Source organism: Chelonoidis abingdonii, chromosome 1, assembly GCF_003597395.2.
Source record: "Chelonoidis abingdonii isolate Lonesome George chromosome 1, CheloAbing_2.0, whole genome shotgun sequence".
Classification (NCBI taxonomy): domain Eukaryota; kingdom Metazoa; phylum Chordata; order Testudines; family Testudinidae; genus Chelonoidis; species Chelonoidis abingdonii.
The window spans coordinates 206,764,763-206,782,525 of record NC_133769.1 but is presented as its reverse complement, the minus strand read 5'-3'; the positions used below and the strand labels follow the sequence as shown (position 1 = coordinate 206,782,525).

Genomic DNA, 17,763 nt, shown 5'->3' with positions numbered 1-17,763 from the left:
CCTTGGCTGCCTCTACGCTTCGGAGCCGGAGAGGGGACGCGCCGCTGCTGCGGGAGCTGCAGGAAGCCAGGGCAGGTGTGGCGCGGGGCAGGCCCCGGACCCTGCCCCCTGGCGCGAGCTCAAGGGCCGGATGCTGCCCCGACTCCTGGTTTGCCCGCCCCTGCTCTATGGTGTGTGGGGGTCACGCGGCTAGAGCGGCTCCGCAGCTCGCTGTGCCCAGTGGCGCTAGAGCGACGCCCTCCCGTCCCTCCCTCCCACGCGGCGATTGGGCTAGAGCGGCTCCGCCCCACGCACTAGCGAGGCTGACGTTCTTTGCGCCTGCGCAGCTGGGGGGGCGGCGGTCAGCGTGACTGAGCTGTCGGGAGGGGTCTCGAGGCCATTTCGCGAGGCCCTTGTTGCCGGTGGGGGTTGGGCGGCCCGATGGCGACGTTCTTCGGGGAGGTGGTGGCGGCGCCGTCCCGGGCCGGGGTGGACGACGAGGAGGAGCTGGCGGGGGAGCGCGAGGAGACGCCCGAGGACCGCGAGATCCGCAGGGAGCTGGAGAAGAAAAGGTGTCGGGGGCGGAGTAGCGCGCGGGGGGGCGCGAGCTTGGAGGAGCAGCTGGACTGCGCTCTCCCCCTCCCCTGCCAGGCCCCGCTGGAGCGCGCGGGAGGCCGCAGGGCGCGAGCTCGGGAGCCTGGCGGTGTCAGCCGCAGATGGCCCCGCCCGGAGTGGGGGGACGCGGCGCTGGTGGTGGTGGTGGTGAAAACGCGGGATCGGGCCCGTTGTCTTTATAAAATCTCGCACGGGGCGGAGGGGGGCGATCCCGTGCCGCCCTCTCGTGTAGGAGGCAGGTGCGGAGTGGCCTGTGCTCAGTTCAGCTTCTGGGCTGAGCTTATTTCCCTTCGTCTTGTGTCTCTGGGTGTCAGGCAGGAGTCAGAGCAGTGTAGGGCTGGAAGGGACCTCAAGAGGTCACTAATTCAGTCCCCTGTTGTGAGGCAGGACTAGGTATACCTGGCCCATCGCTGACAGCTGTTCGGAGGGGTTTACGAACAGGTTGGACCAGGATGAGTATTCCACAATATCGCTAAGCGTTTTCCAGTGTTTAACTAGCCTTATTGCTGGATTTTTTTTCTTAATATGGAACCTAAATCACTCTTGTTGCAGATTAAGATGAATTACTTGGATCACCCACCCCACCACTGCACATGTGGGCTTTGTAACAGCCCTTAAGGTATTTGAAGACTATGCAGTCTCTCCCCTTCTAAGCCCCCCCAGTCTCCTTTGCTCAAGACTAAAACATGCCTAGTTTTTTTTTAACCTTTTAGTTTTCTGCACTTCATCATTTTCATGTTTTTAGTCTGTACTCTCTCCAGTTTGTCCTCATTTTCCTATGCTCAGAACCGCCCATGCAACTTCAGCTGAGGACTCACCAGTGCCAAATAAAGTGGGTCAAGACTTTCTGTGTTAGATATCTGACATATCTGTTAATACACCCCAGAATGATAGCCTTTTTCATAACTGCATCATGTAGTGGACCACAAACTGAATGAGTCAATAATAACCCCAAGATTCTTTTCAGCAGTCCTACTGCCTAGCCAATTATTCCTAATTTTGTAGATGTGCTTTTGATTTCTTCCTTCCTAAGCGTAGTACTTTGTTTGCACTCATCTTTATTGAATTTTGTTGATTTCAGAGCAGTTCTCCAATTTGTCATGGTTGTTTTGAATTCTATTCTTATCCTCCAGAGTACTTGCAGACCTCCTATCCAGGTGACATTTGCAGATTTTATAAGCATACTCTCCATTATCCAAGTCATTAATGAAAATATTGAATAGTACTGGACCCAGGACAGAGCCCTGTGGGACTCCACTATATACATCTCTCCAGTTTGACTGCAAGCCATTGATTACTACTCTTAAACTGGTTGAAAGACCATAGTCTTGTACCTACCTTATAGTAAGTTCTTCTAGATGACATTTCCCCAGTTTGCTTATTAGAATGTCATGTGGTACTGTGTCAAAAGCCCTACTGAAATTAAAATATATCATATCTACTAGGTTAGAAACCCTGTCAAAGAAAGAAACTACATTGGCTTGACATGATTTGTTCTAGAGAAATCTATGTTGACAATTACTTAGAACCCTATTATCCCCTAGATGCTTACCATTTGATTAGTTAATAATTTGTTCCAGTATTTTTCCAGGTATTGAAGTTAGGTCTGTAATTCCCCAAGTCCTTTGTTCCCTTTTTTAAAAACTCAGTCCTATGTTTGCTTTTCTCCGGTTGTCTTGGAGCTCACTTGTCCTCCATGAGTTTTCAAAGATAATCACAAATGGTATTGAGATTACTCCAGCTAGTTACTTAAATGTCCAAGGGTGAATTTAATCAGGTTCTTCTGATTTGAATACATATAACTTATCTAAATATTCTTTAACCTGTTTTGGCTTGTGTTCCTTCATTTGTGTAACATAGGATGATTCTCACAAAAACAATTTTTGTATTGTCTTTCCAGATCATAGAGAGAGGTAAATGGATCTAACCTTATTGCACAACCTGTGTTCTTATCCATTGTTTGTTTTGTTTGCATTTAACCTATTTATTTCTTTTTCTTTATGCTAGGGAGGTCCACATCCTTTGGTTTTCGAAGTTAAGTGCATCTACTGGAAGCTTTACAGATGAGCAATTTCCTTGCTCTAAGTTTATATTGGCGATAGGACATAATTCTGTAGGTAAGTAGTCCAGACTGAGAAAAAAGCTTCAGAAACTCTATACAATTGTTTTGCCCTGCTCCCACTGTAACTTCTGAATACTGAGCAGTAGCAAGTAGGAACATGGGGAAGGTGTGCGTGCTAAGATAGTGCTTTTCTATTTGAAGCCATGTTTGATTTTGCTTTGGGTCTCACCATGACTGTTAAACTCCCTTTTATGCAAAGGATAGCAGCAATCTGGGTTCCTGGCAAAATGGGTAGAGAATTGCAGTGCTCATATAGGAGGCATTCTGACCATGCTCTGGAGGGATTTTAATTACTTCCATTTTTCATTCAGGGGATAAACTTTTAGACCTGATGTTGGTGAAGAGAACTTTTCAAATGTAAATTGAGATAATGATGCGTTTTTAGACAGCACTAATAATCTGAAGTTGTACATTGCTTTGCCATACTGAAAGTGTCATTACTTTATTTCTTTTGATACCTGCAAGAGGTAGCATTTAAAAATGCGTTGTTTAAAAAGTATCTATCCCATATGGTTATCTGACGCTTCTTGAAAAATGCAAATGATCCCATTAAGAAGACTTCGTCGCTCATGTCACTTTCAGTCTGCCACTCAGAAGCTAAGAGTAGGAGCAAAGGCAGGCACTGAAGCTTTTTACAGTGGAATGCAAATAATCTGTTTTGGGACACGTAGGGTAGCAGAGATACAGTAAGTTCTCACTTAACGTCATCCTAGTTAACGTTTCATTGCTGATCAATTAAAGAACATGCTTGTTTAAAGTTGCGCAGTGCTCCCTTGTTGTTTGGCAGCCGCCTGCTTTGTCCACTGCTTGCAGAAACAGGAGTCCATTGGAGCTAGCTAGTGGGGATTTGGAACCAGGGTGGACCGGCAGCCACTCTGTCATCTACCCTAAGTTCCCTGTGTGGCAGCTGCGCAGCAGACTGTGAATTGCCAGGCAGTTCAGCTATTCTCTCCCCCCCACTGCTCTGTGCTGCTTCTGCCCTCTGCCTTGGAGCTGCTTCTGGGAGCCTCCTGCTTGCTGTGTGTATGGGGAGATGGGGTGCTAATGTCAGGGTGTGCTCCTGCACCCCATCTCCACAGAGCAGGGTGATGGGGGGGTCAACAGGACAGGGCTTAGGACTGGAGGGAGCTTGCTGGCAGCAGCAGCTATCTCAACTTGCTGATCTACTTAAACAGACAATGTACTTAGAGTGGGGTCAGCGTAATTAAAGGGCAGTGCGCATCTCTCTCTCGCGCGCGTGCACACACACACGGTGGGTGTGTCTCTGTCTTTCTCTGCCATGCTGTGTCTCCTTCCTTCATTCCTGCTGCCTTGTAGAGTGTGAGGCTACGTTAACACTGTGTTAACCCTTGAGGGCTCAGCCAAGTGCTAGTTCAACATTTAGCAGTCAGACATTCCCTGGAAAATATCCCACCCTGTGACTCCTCAACCAAGCTTCACAATCATCATTGCTGTGTACAGTATTATTGTTTGTTTAAAACTTATACTCTGTGTGTGTGTGTGTGTATGTATGTATATATACACCTCTACCCAAATGTAACACGGTCTTTGGGAGGTGAGACAGCATTACAATGGGGTAGGGAGAGGAACTGCTTTTACCACTCTTTTCCCCGCTCCCCCCCGCCCCAGCTTGCCATGCCAATCAGTTCTTTGACCCGGCAAGCCTGGGAGGGAGGAGAAGCAGAGGAAGTGGAGGCAGAGGTGAGCTGGGGCGAGGGGGCTGCAGCAAGTAAGGTGGGGGCACACGGGAACGAGTCCCTGCCCCAGCTCACCTCCACTCCTCCTCCTTCCACGAGTATGCCACTCAGCTCTGCTTGTCGTCCCTCCCAGGCTTGCCACACCAATCAGCTGTTTTGCACAGCAAGCCTGGGAGGGAAAGGGGAGAAGCAGAACTGCGGCGCACTCATGGGAGGGAGTGGAGCGGAGATGACCTGGGGCAGGGGGGCCTCAGGGAGGGCCGCAGCAAGTAACGGGGGGGGGGGGGGGGGGGGGGGCGGGAAGAGGGTGCAGAGGAACCACTTGCAGTAACACGAATTCGGATATAACAAGGTAAAGCAGCCCCATCCCCCCGAGTGCTGCTTTACCGCATTATATCTGAGTTCACATTATATCAGACCGCATTATATTGGGGTGGAGGTGTATGTGTCTTTGGTGAAAAAAATTTCCCTGAAATTTAAGTCTCCCTATTTACACTAATTCTTATGGGAAAATTGGATTCGCTTAATATTGTTTTGCTTAAAGTAGCATTTTTCAGGAACATAACTACGACTTTAAGCGAAGAGTTACTGTATACCTGCTTGTCCTGCCTTGTAACAGCCAGGAAACTGGGATGGGAGTATAATAATGAAGACACCTCTCTCTTGCAGTGTGAGTCCCCACAGGTGGGAAAGAGGAAAAGCTCCTTCCAGCAGCCCAAGGGTGGACTGGCACTTCAAATTTCCAAACCCTATTTAAATCTAGTCTTGACCAGGGTTTAAAGATGTAGTGTGAGTTTGCACTAGCTACCATAAACTAACTCTCACATTCTAGGCCTTGTCTTAACTAGTTAAGTTGTACTTTAGCACTTGGTAAGCTGGTCAAGCTAAAGCCTGGGCTTTTTGCTTCCCCCATAGCTTTAGCTTGATCTTCTTAGCGTGTGCTAATGTCCAGCTTGCCTGGTCTTAACTAGAATTTTTGAAGGCGTGTACTAGTTTGAACCAGCTGATGTGGTCTGAAACCTCTTTAAATACTAGTCTAAACAAAGCCTCAGAGAGTGGAGCATTGAGCAGAGTAGGACAGGAATTCTAGCACCTTCCTTTCCTATCAACTAGGGATGAAATCTGACTTTCTCATCAGGGATTTTTGCCCTTGGATTTTACTTGAGGGGCCTCCCTTCTTTGTCTCTTAATATTGGTTTCTGATCAGTATGCTTAGTCTCTGGCTAGGTGGTGTCTGATAAATTCTTCAAGCCCTACTTTTGATCACTTACTGTAAATTATGAAGTTCACTTTTGGCAAAAGCAAGCAGAGCCTTGCTCTGAGTTTTGTTACTGAGGAAGAAGCTAGTACCAAAGCCATGATTATGTGGATTAACAAGATAAGAAAAGCTGCTTCACTCATTAAGGCAAAAGTGCAAGTATTATTTGAACAGTACACTCCTGCTATTTACACTACTTGGGTTTGATTTGTTTCAGAATTGAAAATTGCATCATGGTCACTGTGATGGAGGCTTATATTGCCATGTGGGAGGTGTGTTTTTGAGATGAATGTAGCACTCATTCCCTGGGGTGGTGGAAGTAGGCGCATACTAGCGTGTTCTGTTTGAGTGTCTAATCATGAGAGAGGAGTCTGAAAGGGAGAAGATTCTGAACATATATTGTAGTTTCAACCAGTTAATGAATGCAGTAGATTTGATACTGATTTTGAAGGGAGATGGTTCTCTTTGCACAGTGGACAGTGTCTGTTGCGTCAATGACAAATAAGAGTCAACATTTTTTTGTTTATTTTATAGTATCTGATGAGAAAAACAAAATATTTCATGTGATACAAAAAGTATTTAGAATATACAGAACATATATTTGATTAATATTAACTGAGATTTTTTTAAAATGACAGTATTTAAGATTACTTTAATTCTTGGTCTTTCCAGGTGAAAGGGTACTAGAGTTTGTGGTTTTGTTGCAACCACTAACTTAATGTAATTGATAATGAGTTCTCCCCAGAAAACCCCAACCACAAACAAACTGTCGTCATCCAGTTCAAGAGGTTTTACGTGACTTTTGTTTTAATGGGAATGTCTCATCTATCTGATATTACTATATAAACTAATACTGATGTGGTTCACAGCTTTCCTGTCCTCATTTGTTCTGAATTCTGGATGCTGGGAAGCAGCTGGCTCTGTCAAATTGTGGAATGAGTGGTGCAGAACATCAAATACAACAAGTGTTCTTCCAACAGATGCTTTCTGTTTGTTCTACAAATTAATATCTGATCCAACAGTAAGTGGCATATATGGTTGCATTTCAAAATGATTCTCTCCCCTTATCTCTTTTTCTCAACAGAAAATCAGTAAGAGTCCTTTTCAGAAAAGAAAACCAGTAAGGTTGCAGTGTTCTTAGCTTACCACATCAAAAAACGTGATTTGTCAGCTCACTTGATGAGGTTGCTGAAACATGAGCTACGTTTCAGGAAGTTTAGGGTACTCAGGTCTGCCACGTAGCTATATTAAATTATGGAATTCAAGGTTACTTCTAGGTGTTAACTTCCACCCTCAAAGTCTAGTACTAATAGGTGTTCTCTGTGAACATTTTGCGTCATATCCTCAGCATAAATGGTGTAATAAAGCTACATTGACTTACACCTGATGAATATCCGGCCCTTATGTGCAGTACAAGGAAGACTCATGGCAAGATCGAGTGCTTCATATCAGTTGCAGGTGGAAAATCCTCATTGAAATGGTAGTAGTATATAGTATGAGTGTAATCAATATCATGTTCATGTAGAGTCAGTCTTTTTAATATGAGACAGAAAGGGACTGTAACTGAGTTGTCTGAATCACTTGTTTACAAGTCTGTCTTTTTAGGTATTGTTGTGCCAGTGCAATTGCTATGTGGCTGAAGATCAGCAATTTCAATGGCTTGAAAAGGTAAAATTGAGATTAACAGGAGTTAAGCAAAGATTTTTTCGGGGGGGGGGACCTCATAAGAAAAACAAAACATTTCTACTTAGAATGCTCAGTTATTTTCTATATCACTTTCTTCCTCCCCCTCCCCCCCCGCCTCTGACTCAGAAAACTAAATGTTGTTTGAATTTTGTACCAAGAAGTTCTGTCTAATCCCATCATGGCTGGTACTGGTTGCATCTGCTGTAGTTAAATTTTCTAAAACAGTTTCCAGAAGAGAGTCTCTGTTTTCTCATACTCATTTTCAGAAACGTTTGCCTTTCAGGATTAAATTTTCCATTGTTGATTTCAACAGAGGTGAATTATTCTAACCACTTTTGAGTTACGGAAATATGGGGGGGGAAATTGAGTGTTTGTGGTGTGGTTTTTTTTGTTTTGTTTAGGAAAGAAAAGTATAACAGCACTTGTACAGGGCTACGGCTGCCAAAAATAACTAGTTTGAAACTTGGCATGGACAGAGTCCTCACTGAGGAGTGTGTGTTCTGCTTTCTTTGAGGGAGAAATGCTCAGTTCCTGCCTCTTTTGTTCCATCACTATAATTCTGCCATACAGAGAGGCTGCTGCTGGAACAGTTCGCAATATTGTCAACCCCAGTCACTCAAAAGGCATGAGTCTGGTCTGGAACTATTATGTAATCAACTTCAAAATCATGAAATTCTTAAATATTGGGTTATTTTTGTTTGCCTTCTAGTTTTTGAAGTGTAGTGTACACTCAGGTCATATTTTTCATGATCTTTTTTTCCTGCAACCTCATGGGTTGTGAACTTTTTTTTAAATGAAAACTCAGATTCACATAATCACTTGAATTCAGGAGCTGGAGTATTAACAAACACAACAGATGTTGCGAGGCTTAGGTAAAATCATAAGAGTTGTTACTATAATGCAAATTGTTTAAAAAGTTTGTAGCAGTCTCAGTGAGGCAGAAAGGAAAATAAAATGTGCTTTATAGATCTGCAAAGAGATTTTTAAAATTGAATTGTACCTATATATATATATAATATAGGTACAATTCAATTTTAAAAATCTCTTTGCAGATATATATATAAACCATTCATGGACGAGACAAGAGAACCTGGAATTGATGGAATGCGACTACAACAGTAGACCTAATGAGAGGGGATGTATGAGGGGACTGTGGATGGACAAAAGACCTACATCCACACTTACTGAGAAACAGCTAGTTACCCAACGCTTCAACATAGTAAAGAGGAAGCTGCTCTCACAGCTTGAGATAGACTCACACATGTAACATCAGACTCAAGAAGACCTGGAAGACAAGTGGATGTGCAGCCACACTGAAGCTGAAACTTCTGCACCTCCATTGTTGCAGAGCACAGCAGCTGATATGAGGCATAGATATGGAGAAACTAGCTACAGTCAATCCTCGAGACCAGTTACAAGCTCAGTGGAGAAGTACCATCAGATAGTTGTTAGAAGATGCCAATAGAGCCCTCGTGACAATCCCTACTACCAAATCTCAACAATGAACTAGTATACGCTTACAGCCTCTGTAATCCTGGAGATGCTTGGCTACACGATCAGGAGAAACAGTCAATGTACCCACCCTGGAAATGAGGTTGGAGGATAAGATCAAGGCGACGCGGAGAAGAAGTTAGTCAGCTGTGGAACTACAGAAGGGTGTAGAGATTAAGGATAAGACTCGGCTACTGAAAAAATACAAGGGTTGACTCCTTGAAGCCCTAGAGACTGCTAAACAAAGGCTCACAGCACTGGCTACCAGGCTAAGGAGATACACTAGAGAAGCAGAGGCCAAAAAAGTAAATGCCCTGTTCTCACAAGAACCATCCAAGGTGTACTCCCAACTGCAGTGCAACAACACAATAACAGCAGAGCCACCAGCAGCAGAAACTGAACAGTACTGGAAGAACATGTGGGAGAAGAGAGACTCATAAGTACCAGCGCAAGTGGCTGAGGACCTGAGAACAGAGCACAGCAATTCCAGAACAAAACAGTCACCATCACAGTAGAAGACATCCAGCAGTGGGTCAAGAACATGAAGGCTGACAGCACTGGACCAGACATGGTCCACACCTACTGGCTAAGAACTAACAGCAGTGCATGAAGCGACTAGCAGCACGATGAACATGCTAGAGCCGGCTCCACCCAGCTGGCTAAACAAGGAAGGACAGTGCTGATAGAAGACCCCTCAAGGGGATCAGAACTGTCAACTACGGCAATACATGCTCCACAACATGGAAGTCCTATTCAGCATACTTGCTGCCAAGCTAAAGACCAGCTGGGCAGTACATGAGCAAGCTTCAGAGAGGGCATTGGGAACAACACCAGAGCTCAAAACACCAGTTGACTCAAGTAGAGCGTCGCCCAAGATCAAGGTTTTAGACAGACCATTGCGCAAGCCTGGATTGACACAGGAAGCCTACGACTCATTGACGCACACGTGGATCTTGTGAATTGTCTTGGGCGCTCTTACAAGTGTCAAAAAAACAGAACACTAAGGGACCTTCTCAAAGCAACTTTAAATTGGACTATGGAAAGCAAACACTAGAAAAATAATCAAAGGGGCAGCTTGCAAACAAGTTGGGGGGCCAATTTTTCAAGAGCGGGCATATATCCGAGGGTTGATGCCCAAGCTGTCCCGGCTGCTGTTTTCTGTGCATAGGGCTTAAAACCCCCTTCAGCCAAGATATTAAATCAAAAGGGACTGGATACGCGGTAACAGTTCAAGGAGTGGAACTACATAGCACCTCTTACATGGATCATCAGCTGTATGCTAAGATGAACGGACCATCGACTGCTAATCCATGACGCGCATTCTACATGATGAGGATATCGGGATTATTCAGACTGGAGAAAGTTGTGGCCGATGTAGTGAGGGAGGAGTAGTCAGGATGATGGGTGGAATACAGGCCAACACATACATACAGACCAGCTACAAGTACATTGGGTCCACAGTCAATGAACACGATGGGAGGCAAGGAAGAGCACATCCAATATCACAAAGGATAAACATCCTGAAGAGCAGTCCCCAGTGGAGAAAACAGATTCCACGCCATCAATGGATACGCTGCCGGTCATCAGTCCCTGCCGTATAAGTGAGGTGCCAAAGGAGGACATGGAGGCTGCGATGTGAAGACCGGAAGCTCTCACAATGCACGGAGGTTTCCCACCAATCCAACACCCACAGACTGTATACCAGCCGGAAAGAAGGTGGGCGGGCTTGGTGAGCGTCAAAGCACTGTCGGACGAAACCCGGAACATCCAGGAGTACATCAGTAAGATGGCCCCAAAGATGAGCTGCTGAGGAATGCTGAGGCAGCAAGACATGGGAGGAAGACCAACAGAAGAAGTGCCATGGCAAGACAAGACCTGCATGGGATGTACCATCGACAGATAGCTGAGGTGGCTGAATTGGGAAATCCTACCAGTGGCTGGAAGGGCTGGCCTAAAAGACAGCACTGAGGACTGATCATAGCAGCACAGGACAGGCACTGAGCACCAGATCCATTGAAGCAGGGGTCTACCACACTGAGAGGACCCAAGTGTCAGACTGTGCGAGAGAGGCTCGAGACAGTCGAACACATAGTGGCAGGATGTAAGATGCAGGCAGGAACAGCAATACACTGAACGGCACAACCAGTGGCTGGCTTGTGTGACAGACATCTGCACAGCGTATGGGCTAGACCTCCCAAACCAGATGGGAGATTCACAATAGAGAGGTTGTGGAGAATAGCAGGGCTAGATTCTGTGGGACTTCCAGATCCAACGGACAGGCAGGTATGGCACATCAACCAGACTCGTGGTAATTGACAGGAGCAGAAGACAGCGGTGGTGATAGATATAGCGTTGCCAAGTGACAGCACATCAGGAAGAAGGAATATGGAAGAAGCTGGAGAATAACCAGGGCTGAAAGGGAACTAGAGAGGATTTGGAAAGTGAAGGCCAAAGGGTCCTCGGTGGTAGGAGCATCGGGGCTGTTGATTCCTAAGCTGGTGAGTGGCTCCAACCAGATCCAGGAACAACATCAGAGCTTTCTGTCCAGAGAGTGCGTGCTAGGCAGCTAAGTACTGCGCAGAACCCTCAACACTCCAGCCTCTGGTAGAGACCGAGGTTGAGGAAGACATACCACCATAGGGTGGGGTGAGCAGGGGAATTTTTTTTATATATATATATATTAAATTAAATAAATTAAGGACTGTAGATTGTTGTTTGCTTGCCGAGAAATATCATCAGTCAGTTCTTGTTTTCCTGGTTTGGGTTCTAGGAAGCTTGTTGTTTGAGCTCTTGTGTGACAATGATGGGGCAGAAGATGCTATCTGTAACAGTGTTCTATTCCATTAGGGATTGCGTTAAATAGATGTTATAAAACTTCAGCTTTCTTTTTTGGTTAGCATTGTTGACTAAAAATCCTCTTCTCTTCTCTGCTGCTCTTCCCCCCACCCCCACCCCGCTGCCATTGCTCTGCCTTCAATCTCTTGTGATGTCATAATTTTGCTGGTTCTTCAATGACTACATAATCTCTCCCAGAGAAAGCATAAATCATCAGAAGCAAGTCTTTTTGTTTTCAAGTTATAGGGTAACAAAACATTAATGTGGGGGATTAGTTGCCTACCTTTAGGAGTAATTTATTGTTTGGCTACCATATACATAAATAAGAGAACTTCTGTAGCATATTTCCCATATTGTTCCTTGTCATCTTCATGGTGATGAATCCTAAGAAGGTGGTAGGAGGGATATCTGCACATTTTTACTAACTTATCAGTTGTAAAAATGACAAGACCATGTAGAAAATGAAGTCATTTTTAGTAAGTGTGTATTGATGTTAGAGTAGAAAGTAGTAACATCTGAAGGCTGTACATGGAAGAGTCAGGGATCCAAAAATGTGTTCCTATTAGGGCTGTCAATTAATCGCAGTTAGCTGTCGTGATTAACTCAAAAATATTAATTGCAATTTAAAAAATGTATTGTGTTTAATCACACTTATAACAAAAGAATACCAATTGAAAATTATTAAATATTTTGGATGTTTTTCTACATTTTCAATATTGATTTCAGTTACAACACCGAATACAAAGTGCACAGTGCTCACTTTATATTTTTATTACAAATATATGCACTATAAAAATGATAAAAGAAATAATTTTTCAGTTCACCTCATACAAGTACTGGACTGCAATCTCTTTATCATGAAAGTGTAACTTGCAAATGCAGATTTCTTTGGTTATATAACTGCACTGAAAAACACAACTGTGTAAAACTTTAGAGCCTACAAGTCCACTCAGTCCTAGTTTTTATTCTGCCAATCGCTAAGACAAACAAGTTTGTGTGCATTAACTGGAGATACTGGTGCCTGTTTCTTGTTTACAATGTCACCTGAAAGTGAGAACAGGTGTTCGCATGGCACTTCTGTAGCCGTTGTTGCAAGGTATTTACATGTCAGATATGCTAAACATTGGTATGCCCCTTCATGCTTCGGACACCATTCCAGAGGACATGCTCCCATGCTGATGATGCTCATTACAAAAATAATGTCAGTTAAATTTGTGACTCTACGCCTTGGGGGGAGAATTATGTCTCCTGCTTTTTTTTACCTGTATTCTACATATATTTCGTGTTATAGCAGTCTCGTAATGATGACCTAGCACAGGTGTGGGCAAACTTTTTGGCCTGAGGGCCACATCGGGTTTCACAAATTGTATGGAGGGCTGGTTAGGGGAGGCTGTGTCTCCCCAAACAACCAGGCATGGCCTGGCCCTGGAATCCCTGCCCCATCCACCCCTCCTGCTGTCTGTCCCTGACCACACCCAGACCCGCTGCCTCGTCGACCCCCTTCTTCCTTCCTGACTGCCCCCTAGGGACCCCTGCCCCCTCCACTCCCCTTCTCCCTCACTGCCCCCTACACCGCCCCATCCAACCCTCCCTGCTTCCTGACTGCCCCCCCCCCCCGGACCCCTACCCCATCCACCCACCCCTTCTCCCTGTCCCTTGACAGCCCCTGGAACCCTCACCCCTGACTGCCCCCTGCTGCCCCATCCAACCCCTTCTCTCATTCCTGACGGCCCCCACCCCGGGACCCCTGCTCCATCCACAACCCCTGCTCCCTGACTGCCCCCTGCCGCCCCATCTAACCACTTCCCTCCTACTTCTTGCCATCTGAACTAACATGAACCCAGTCTTCTGTAATTGGACTCCATTCCTGTATTAACATAAACCTCACTTATGGTGGAATTCATGTTTTCATTCCAGGTTTTTGGCTGTATGCGGGAGGAGGATCTGCAAGTAACCATTCTTTCAACATGTCCTGTAACTGATTATAAAACCCCTGAATCCACTTTAACTCTTCCTTCTCCTTTTCTGAAAGCTTTAAAGACAAAAGACTTCAAAGAGACCACTTGTTGTCCACTGCTGGAGCAACCAAATATTGTACAGGGTCTCCCTGCTGCTGGTATTATGCAACTTCATTTATATTCTTGCATTCATTCATTCATTTTTTTGCTACATTGCAAGGTTATGCTTGTGTCCTATGCTAACTGTTGACATTTATTGGTGAATGTTAATTTTGAACAGCATAATGTTTAACTGATGATCCTAATTTTAAGTTTATCCTCCAATTGCATAACATTACATCTTACAGTATATCTTGAACCAGGAGTCACCCAATGAAATTAGCAGGCATAAGGAAGTACTTCTTCGCACAACACAGAGCCATCCTCTGGAACCCTTTGCCAGGGAAAGTTGTGAAAGCCAACAGTATAACAGTTAAAAAATAATTAGATGTGTTCTTGGAGGATAATCTCTCAATGGCTATTAGCCAAGATGGTCAGAGATGCAACCCCATAGCAAAATGGTATATTACTTAAATTGAAAGAGATGTTATGCAGTGTGGATTAGATTACGTTGATGTAACAGTCTTTTCTTTTTGGTTATATATAGTTCTGAGTTATTGCCAAGTATGGCAGATTCCTGCAGTGCTGTATCAGTGTTACACAGATGTCATCAGTCTGGACACTGTTACAATTGAAGCATTCAAGCCTGTGCTTTCTTCTAAGAACCTGAAGAGTTTAGTCAAGGTAAAGCTTAATTTTAAAGATAAGTGGAAAGTTCTATCTCTTTTAATATTGGAGTGTCTGAGGGTATGGCTACACTTGAAACCTCAAAGCGCTGCCGCGTCAGCGCTTTGAAGTGCGAGTGTGGTCGCAGCACCAGTGCTGCATGTACTCCACGTCCTCATGGGGTTAGCTGCGGCACTGTTTACACTGGCGCTTTACAGCACTGTATCTTGCAGCGCTTGGGGGTGTTTTTTCACACCCCTGAGCGAGAAAGTTGCAGCGCTGTAAAGTGCCAGTGTAGCCAAGGCCTGAGGTTGTAGACTATTAGGACTTAGATGTATAGTATTTGAGAGAGACAAACTTGGATTAACAGACCATCCTGAATATGAGCCTTACAAATTGGAACATTTAAATGCCTTAAACTGCTTCCATCTGTGATTAGCCTCTTAGCAACAGCGTGTGAGAAGCTCTGGATTCACAAGAATCATTTCATTTTTGAATTTATTATAATCTGGTATTTAAAGGAATAACTTCAAGTGACTATTGTGAGTAGAACTTCCTATAGATCTTATTAAAAGCCTCTAAGCTACTCATGCTGCCTACTGGTCCGTGAGTTAATATCTTATCACTGTGGATTCATAGTCAAAATGGTACTATTCTATTAGCTGTGTAGCAGATGAGAGCCATTCTAGATCTCATTTAAACATTATTTTGAAAATGTTAATTTTTTTAGTTGTATCAATTTCTTTTAAAGCCGAAAGAGTACAGACTTCAGGGACATTAATCATAAAGGTCCAGATTTTTAAAGGTTTCAGAGTAGTAGCCGTGTTAGTCTGTATCCGCAAAAAGAACAGACTCCAAAGAGAGACTGCTGAACTTGAATTAATATGCAAATTAGACACAATTAACTCAGGCCTTAACAGACTGGGAATGGCTGGGTTATTACCCTAATGAATTTTTCCCATGTTAGTTCTAACTTTATGGGTATCTTAATTTTTATTCAGGTAGTTTTTTTTCCCCTTGCGACGATTTGCTCATTCAATTGATTATACTCTTCTGTTGTGTTTGCAGTTCTTCGTCTTTTCTGTTCTTTGTTGTCTATATTCTGTTGTGTGTTCATTTGTGCATTCTGAGAAGTGGCTGTAGCTCCGACAAGCTACATGCTGGAAATAATTTGTTAGTCTCTAAGTTGCAACAGTTTTGTTCTTTTTTGCAGATTGTGCTTAAAGGGTGTATTTGGCCTTGGTATGCTCAGTTTGCAACACCCTAATGGATTTAGAGCCAAATCTATTTTTTCAGAAGGGTGTTTTAGGAGCAGTCCCTGATGTCAGGCTCTTCTAAGTCAGTCCGGTGCTCTATCCTTCTAGGCCACTTGTCTCCTGCAAGCAAAGTTGACTATTTTCGATATATTTACTGTGAATTGACTGTTTTACGAAATGACCTTCTGTAAAGTTCTTGCCTGCTTTTTGCGTTGAATGCGTTTAATGGGAAAAAGTGATTCGGTAGGGAATCTTTGAATCGGCTGTTCAGTGTGACTGAGATTGAGTTCGCTTTTCAGACACACTATGATTTTGGGATCAGCAGGTTCTACATTGATATTACTTTTGAGGGGAATAAATCAGCTTTTCCCCCTCCTTTTATGGGTGTACTATTTGGGAGAGACTACAGGTTGAAGTCTGTGTGATGAGTCACGGACTCCTTTGGAACTTTCATGCTCTCTAGTATTTTTTTCGTAACCTGCTTCTTCCTTATACAGTAACTTCGTCACTTAGTTGTTGGTTAAGTTTGATGTAGTGATTCAGAGGAACTCTTGTTTAGTTTGCATGCTCGTTATGATGTTGTTTGGAGCACTTGCTTTGTCCCTGTTGGTAAGGCAGCCTGTGAGGTGTGGTGGGCTTAGAAGGCGGTGTGGACTGGCGCCCCAATTCTGTTGCCTGCTGTCCTAGTTCCCTGTGTGCCAGCCGCTGCAGCTATGGAATGCCAGGGCAGTTCAGCTGTCCTCCCCCCATGCCTGTGCTGTCCTGGCCCTTCTGCCTTGGAGCTGCTTCTGAGCTCTGCTTGCATGTGTGAGTGGGGAGACGAGTGCTATGGTAGGCTGGTCTCTCTTCTCCCCCCCCCCCTTACAGAGCAGGGTGCAGGGACACAACAGGGCTCAGGACTGGAGGGAGCTTGTTGGCAGCAATTTCTATCTCAACTTGCTGATGTACTTAAAAAGGCAGTGTACTTAGAGTGGGCTCAGCATACTTAAAGGGGCAATGCACGTCCGTCTCTCTCTCTCTCTCTCATGCAAATAGTGTGTGTCTGTCTCTCTCTGCCATGCTGTCTCACCTCCCTCCATTTGTGCGGCCTTGTAGAGGTTACATTAACAACACTGTGTTAACCCTTGAGGGCACAGCCGAGTGCTAGTTCATCATTTAGCAGTAAGGCATCCTGGGAAATATCCCACCCTCTTCCACCATCTGACTTCACCACCTCAACCCAAGCTTCATAATCATCATTGCTGGGTACAATATTAAACTGTTTGTTTAAAACTTGTGTGTGTGTGTGTGTGTGTGTGTATATGTGTATATATATATATATACACACATTTTGTCTGGTGAAAAAAATTTCCCTGGAACCTAACACACACACACCTCACCCCGTTTACATTAATTCTTATGGGGAAATTGGATTCACTTTTAACATCGTTTTGCTTAAAGTAGCATTTTTCAGGAATATAACTACAATGTTAAGCGAGGAGTTACTGTTAATGTTTGTCATATTGTTGTTCACTGTAATAAAGTTTTTTGAGGGGACAGGAAAGAGTATGATTGAAGTGTTATGTAACCTACTAGTGATGACTTTCTTTATTTTACTAGGATATGTCCAAAAGCGCAGAGATACTGAAGAAATTAGTGACAACCAATGAAATTCATAACAACATCTATACATAAAGTGGACATTTACCACCTACCAGTACATTCAAGTCTGATGTGTGCTTTTGTCAACTCCAATTGCTTATTTGAAGATATTTTGGAATTTTAGCTGCTGCTTTAAAAGTGGAATAAATCCTAATAGATTTTTTTTATATTTTGAGGTACTCTTTATTTGTGCCTAGAGTGATTTAACACATTCAAATTTTTTTCCTTCACTAGATGGGAATATATTTTTAACAGTTTATTAACTCAAAGAAGATGACTTGAGGATTAAATGCACATTTTTCCCTTAAGTGGATTGAATGACTTGTTTTAAATATACACATGCTATATTCAAAACAGAAAAGTAGGTTTAATATCTAATGTCATACTTCGTTACATTTATTTTGAGTTATAAAAGTTGAGTTATCTTAAATCTATGTGGGTGATCTGAATAAAGATACTC

General features: G+C 43.9%; 1 protein-coding gene across 2 annotated transcripts; it reads left to right on the top strand.

Annotated features, from left to right (window-relative positions):
- Nucleotides 1–330: 330 nt before the first annotated feature.
- Nucleotides 331–17,468, top strand: PSMG1 (proteasome assembly chaperone 1). Of its 2 annotated transcripts, none has more exons than XM_032790678.2 (7): nucleotides 331–551; nucleotides 2,602–2,711; nucleotides 6,541–6,692; nucleotides 7,277–7,339; nucleotides 13,601–13,799; nucleotides 14,288–14,424; nucleotides 17,262–17,468. In XM_032790678.2, the coding sequence occupies exons 1-7, from the start codon at nucleotides 421–423 to the stop codon at nucleotides 17,334–17,336; spliced, it is 867 nt and encodes a 288-aa protein (XP_032646569.1). In that variant the 5' UTR covers nucleotides 331–420; the 3' UTR covers nucleotides 17,337–17,468. The 2 variants fall into 2 exon arrangements, with proteins under 2 accessions (XP_032646569.1, XP_074929921.1); XM_075073820.1 differs by lacking the exon at nucleotides 17,262–17,468 and adding an exon at nucleotides 14,710–14,738 and having other exon boundaries at nucleotides 376–551; nucleotides 14,288–14,479.
- The last annotated feature ends 295 nt before the right edge of the window (nucleotides 17,469–17,763 follow it).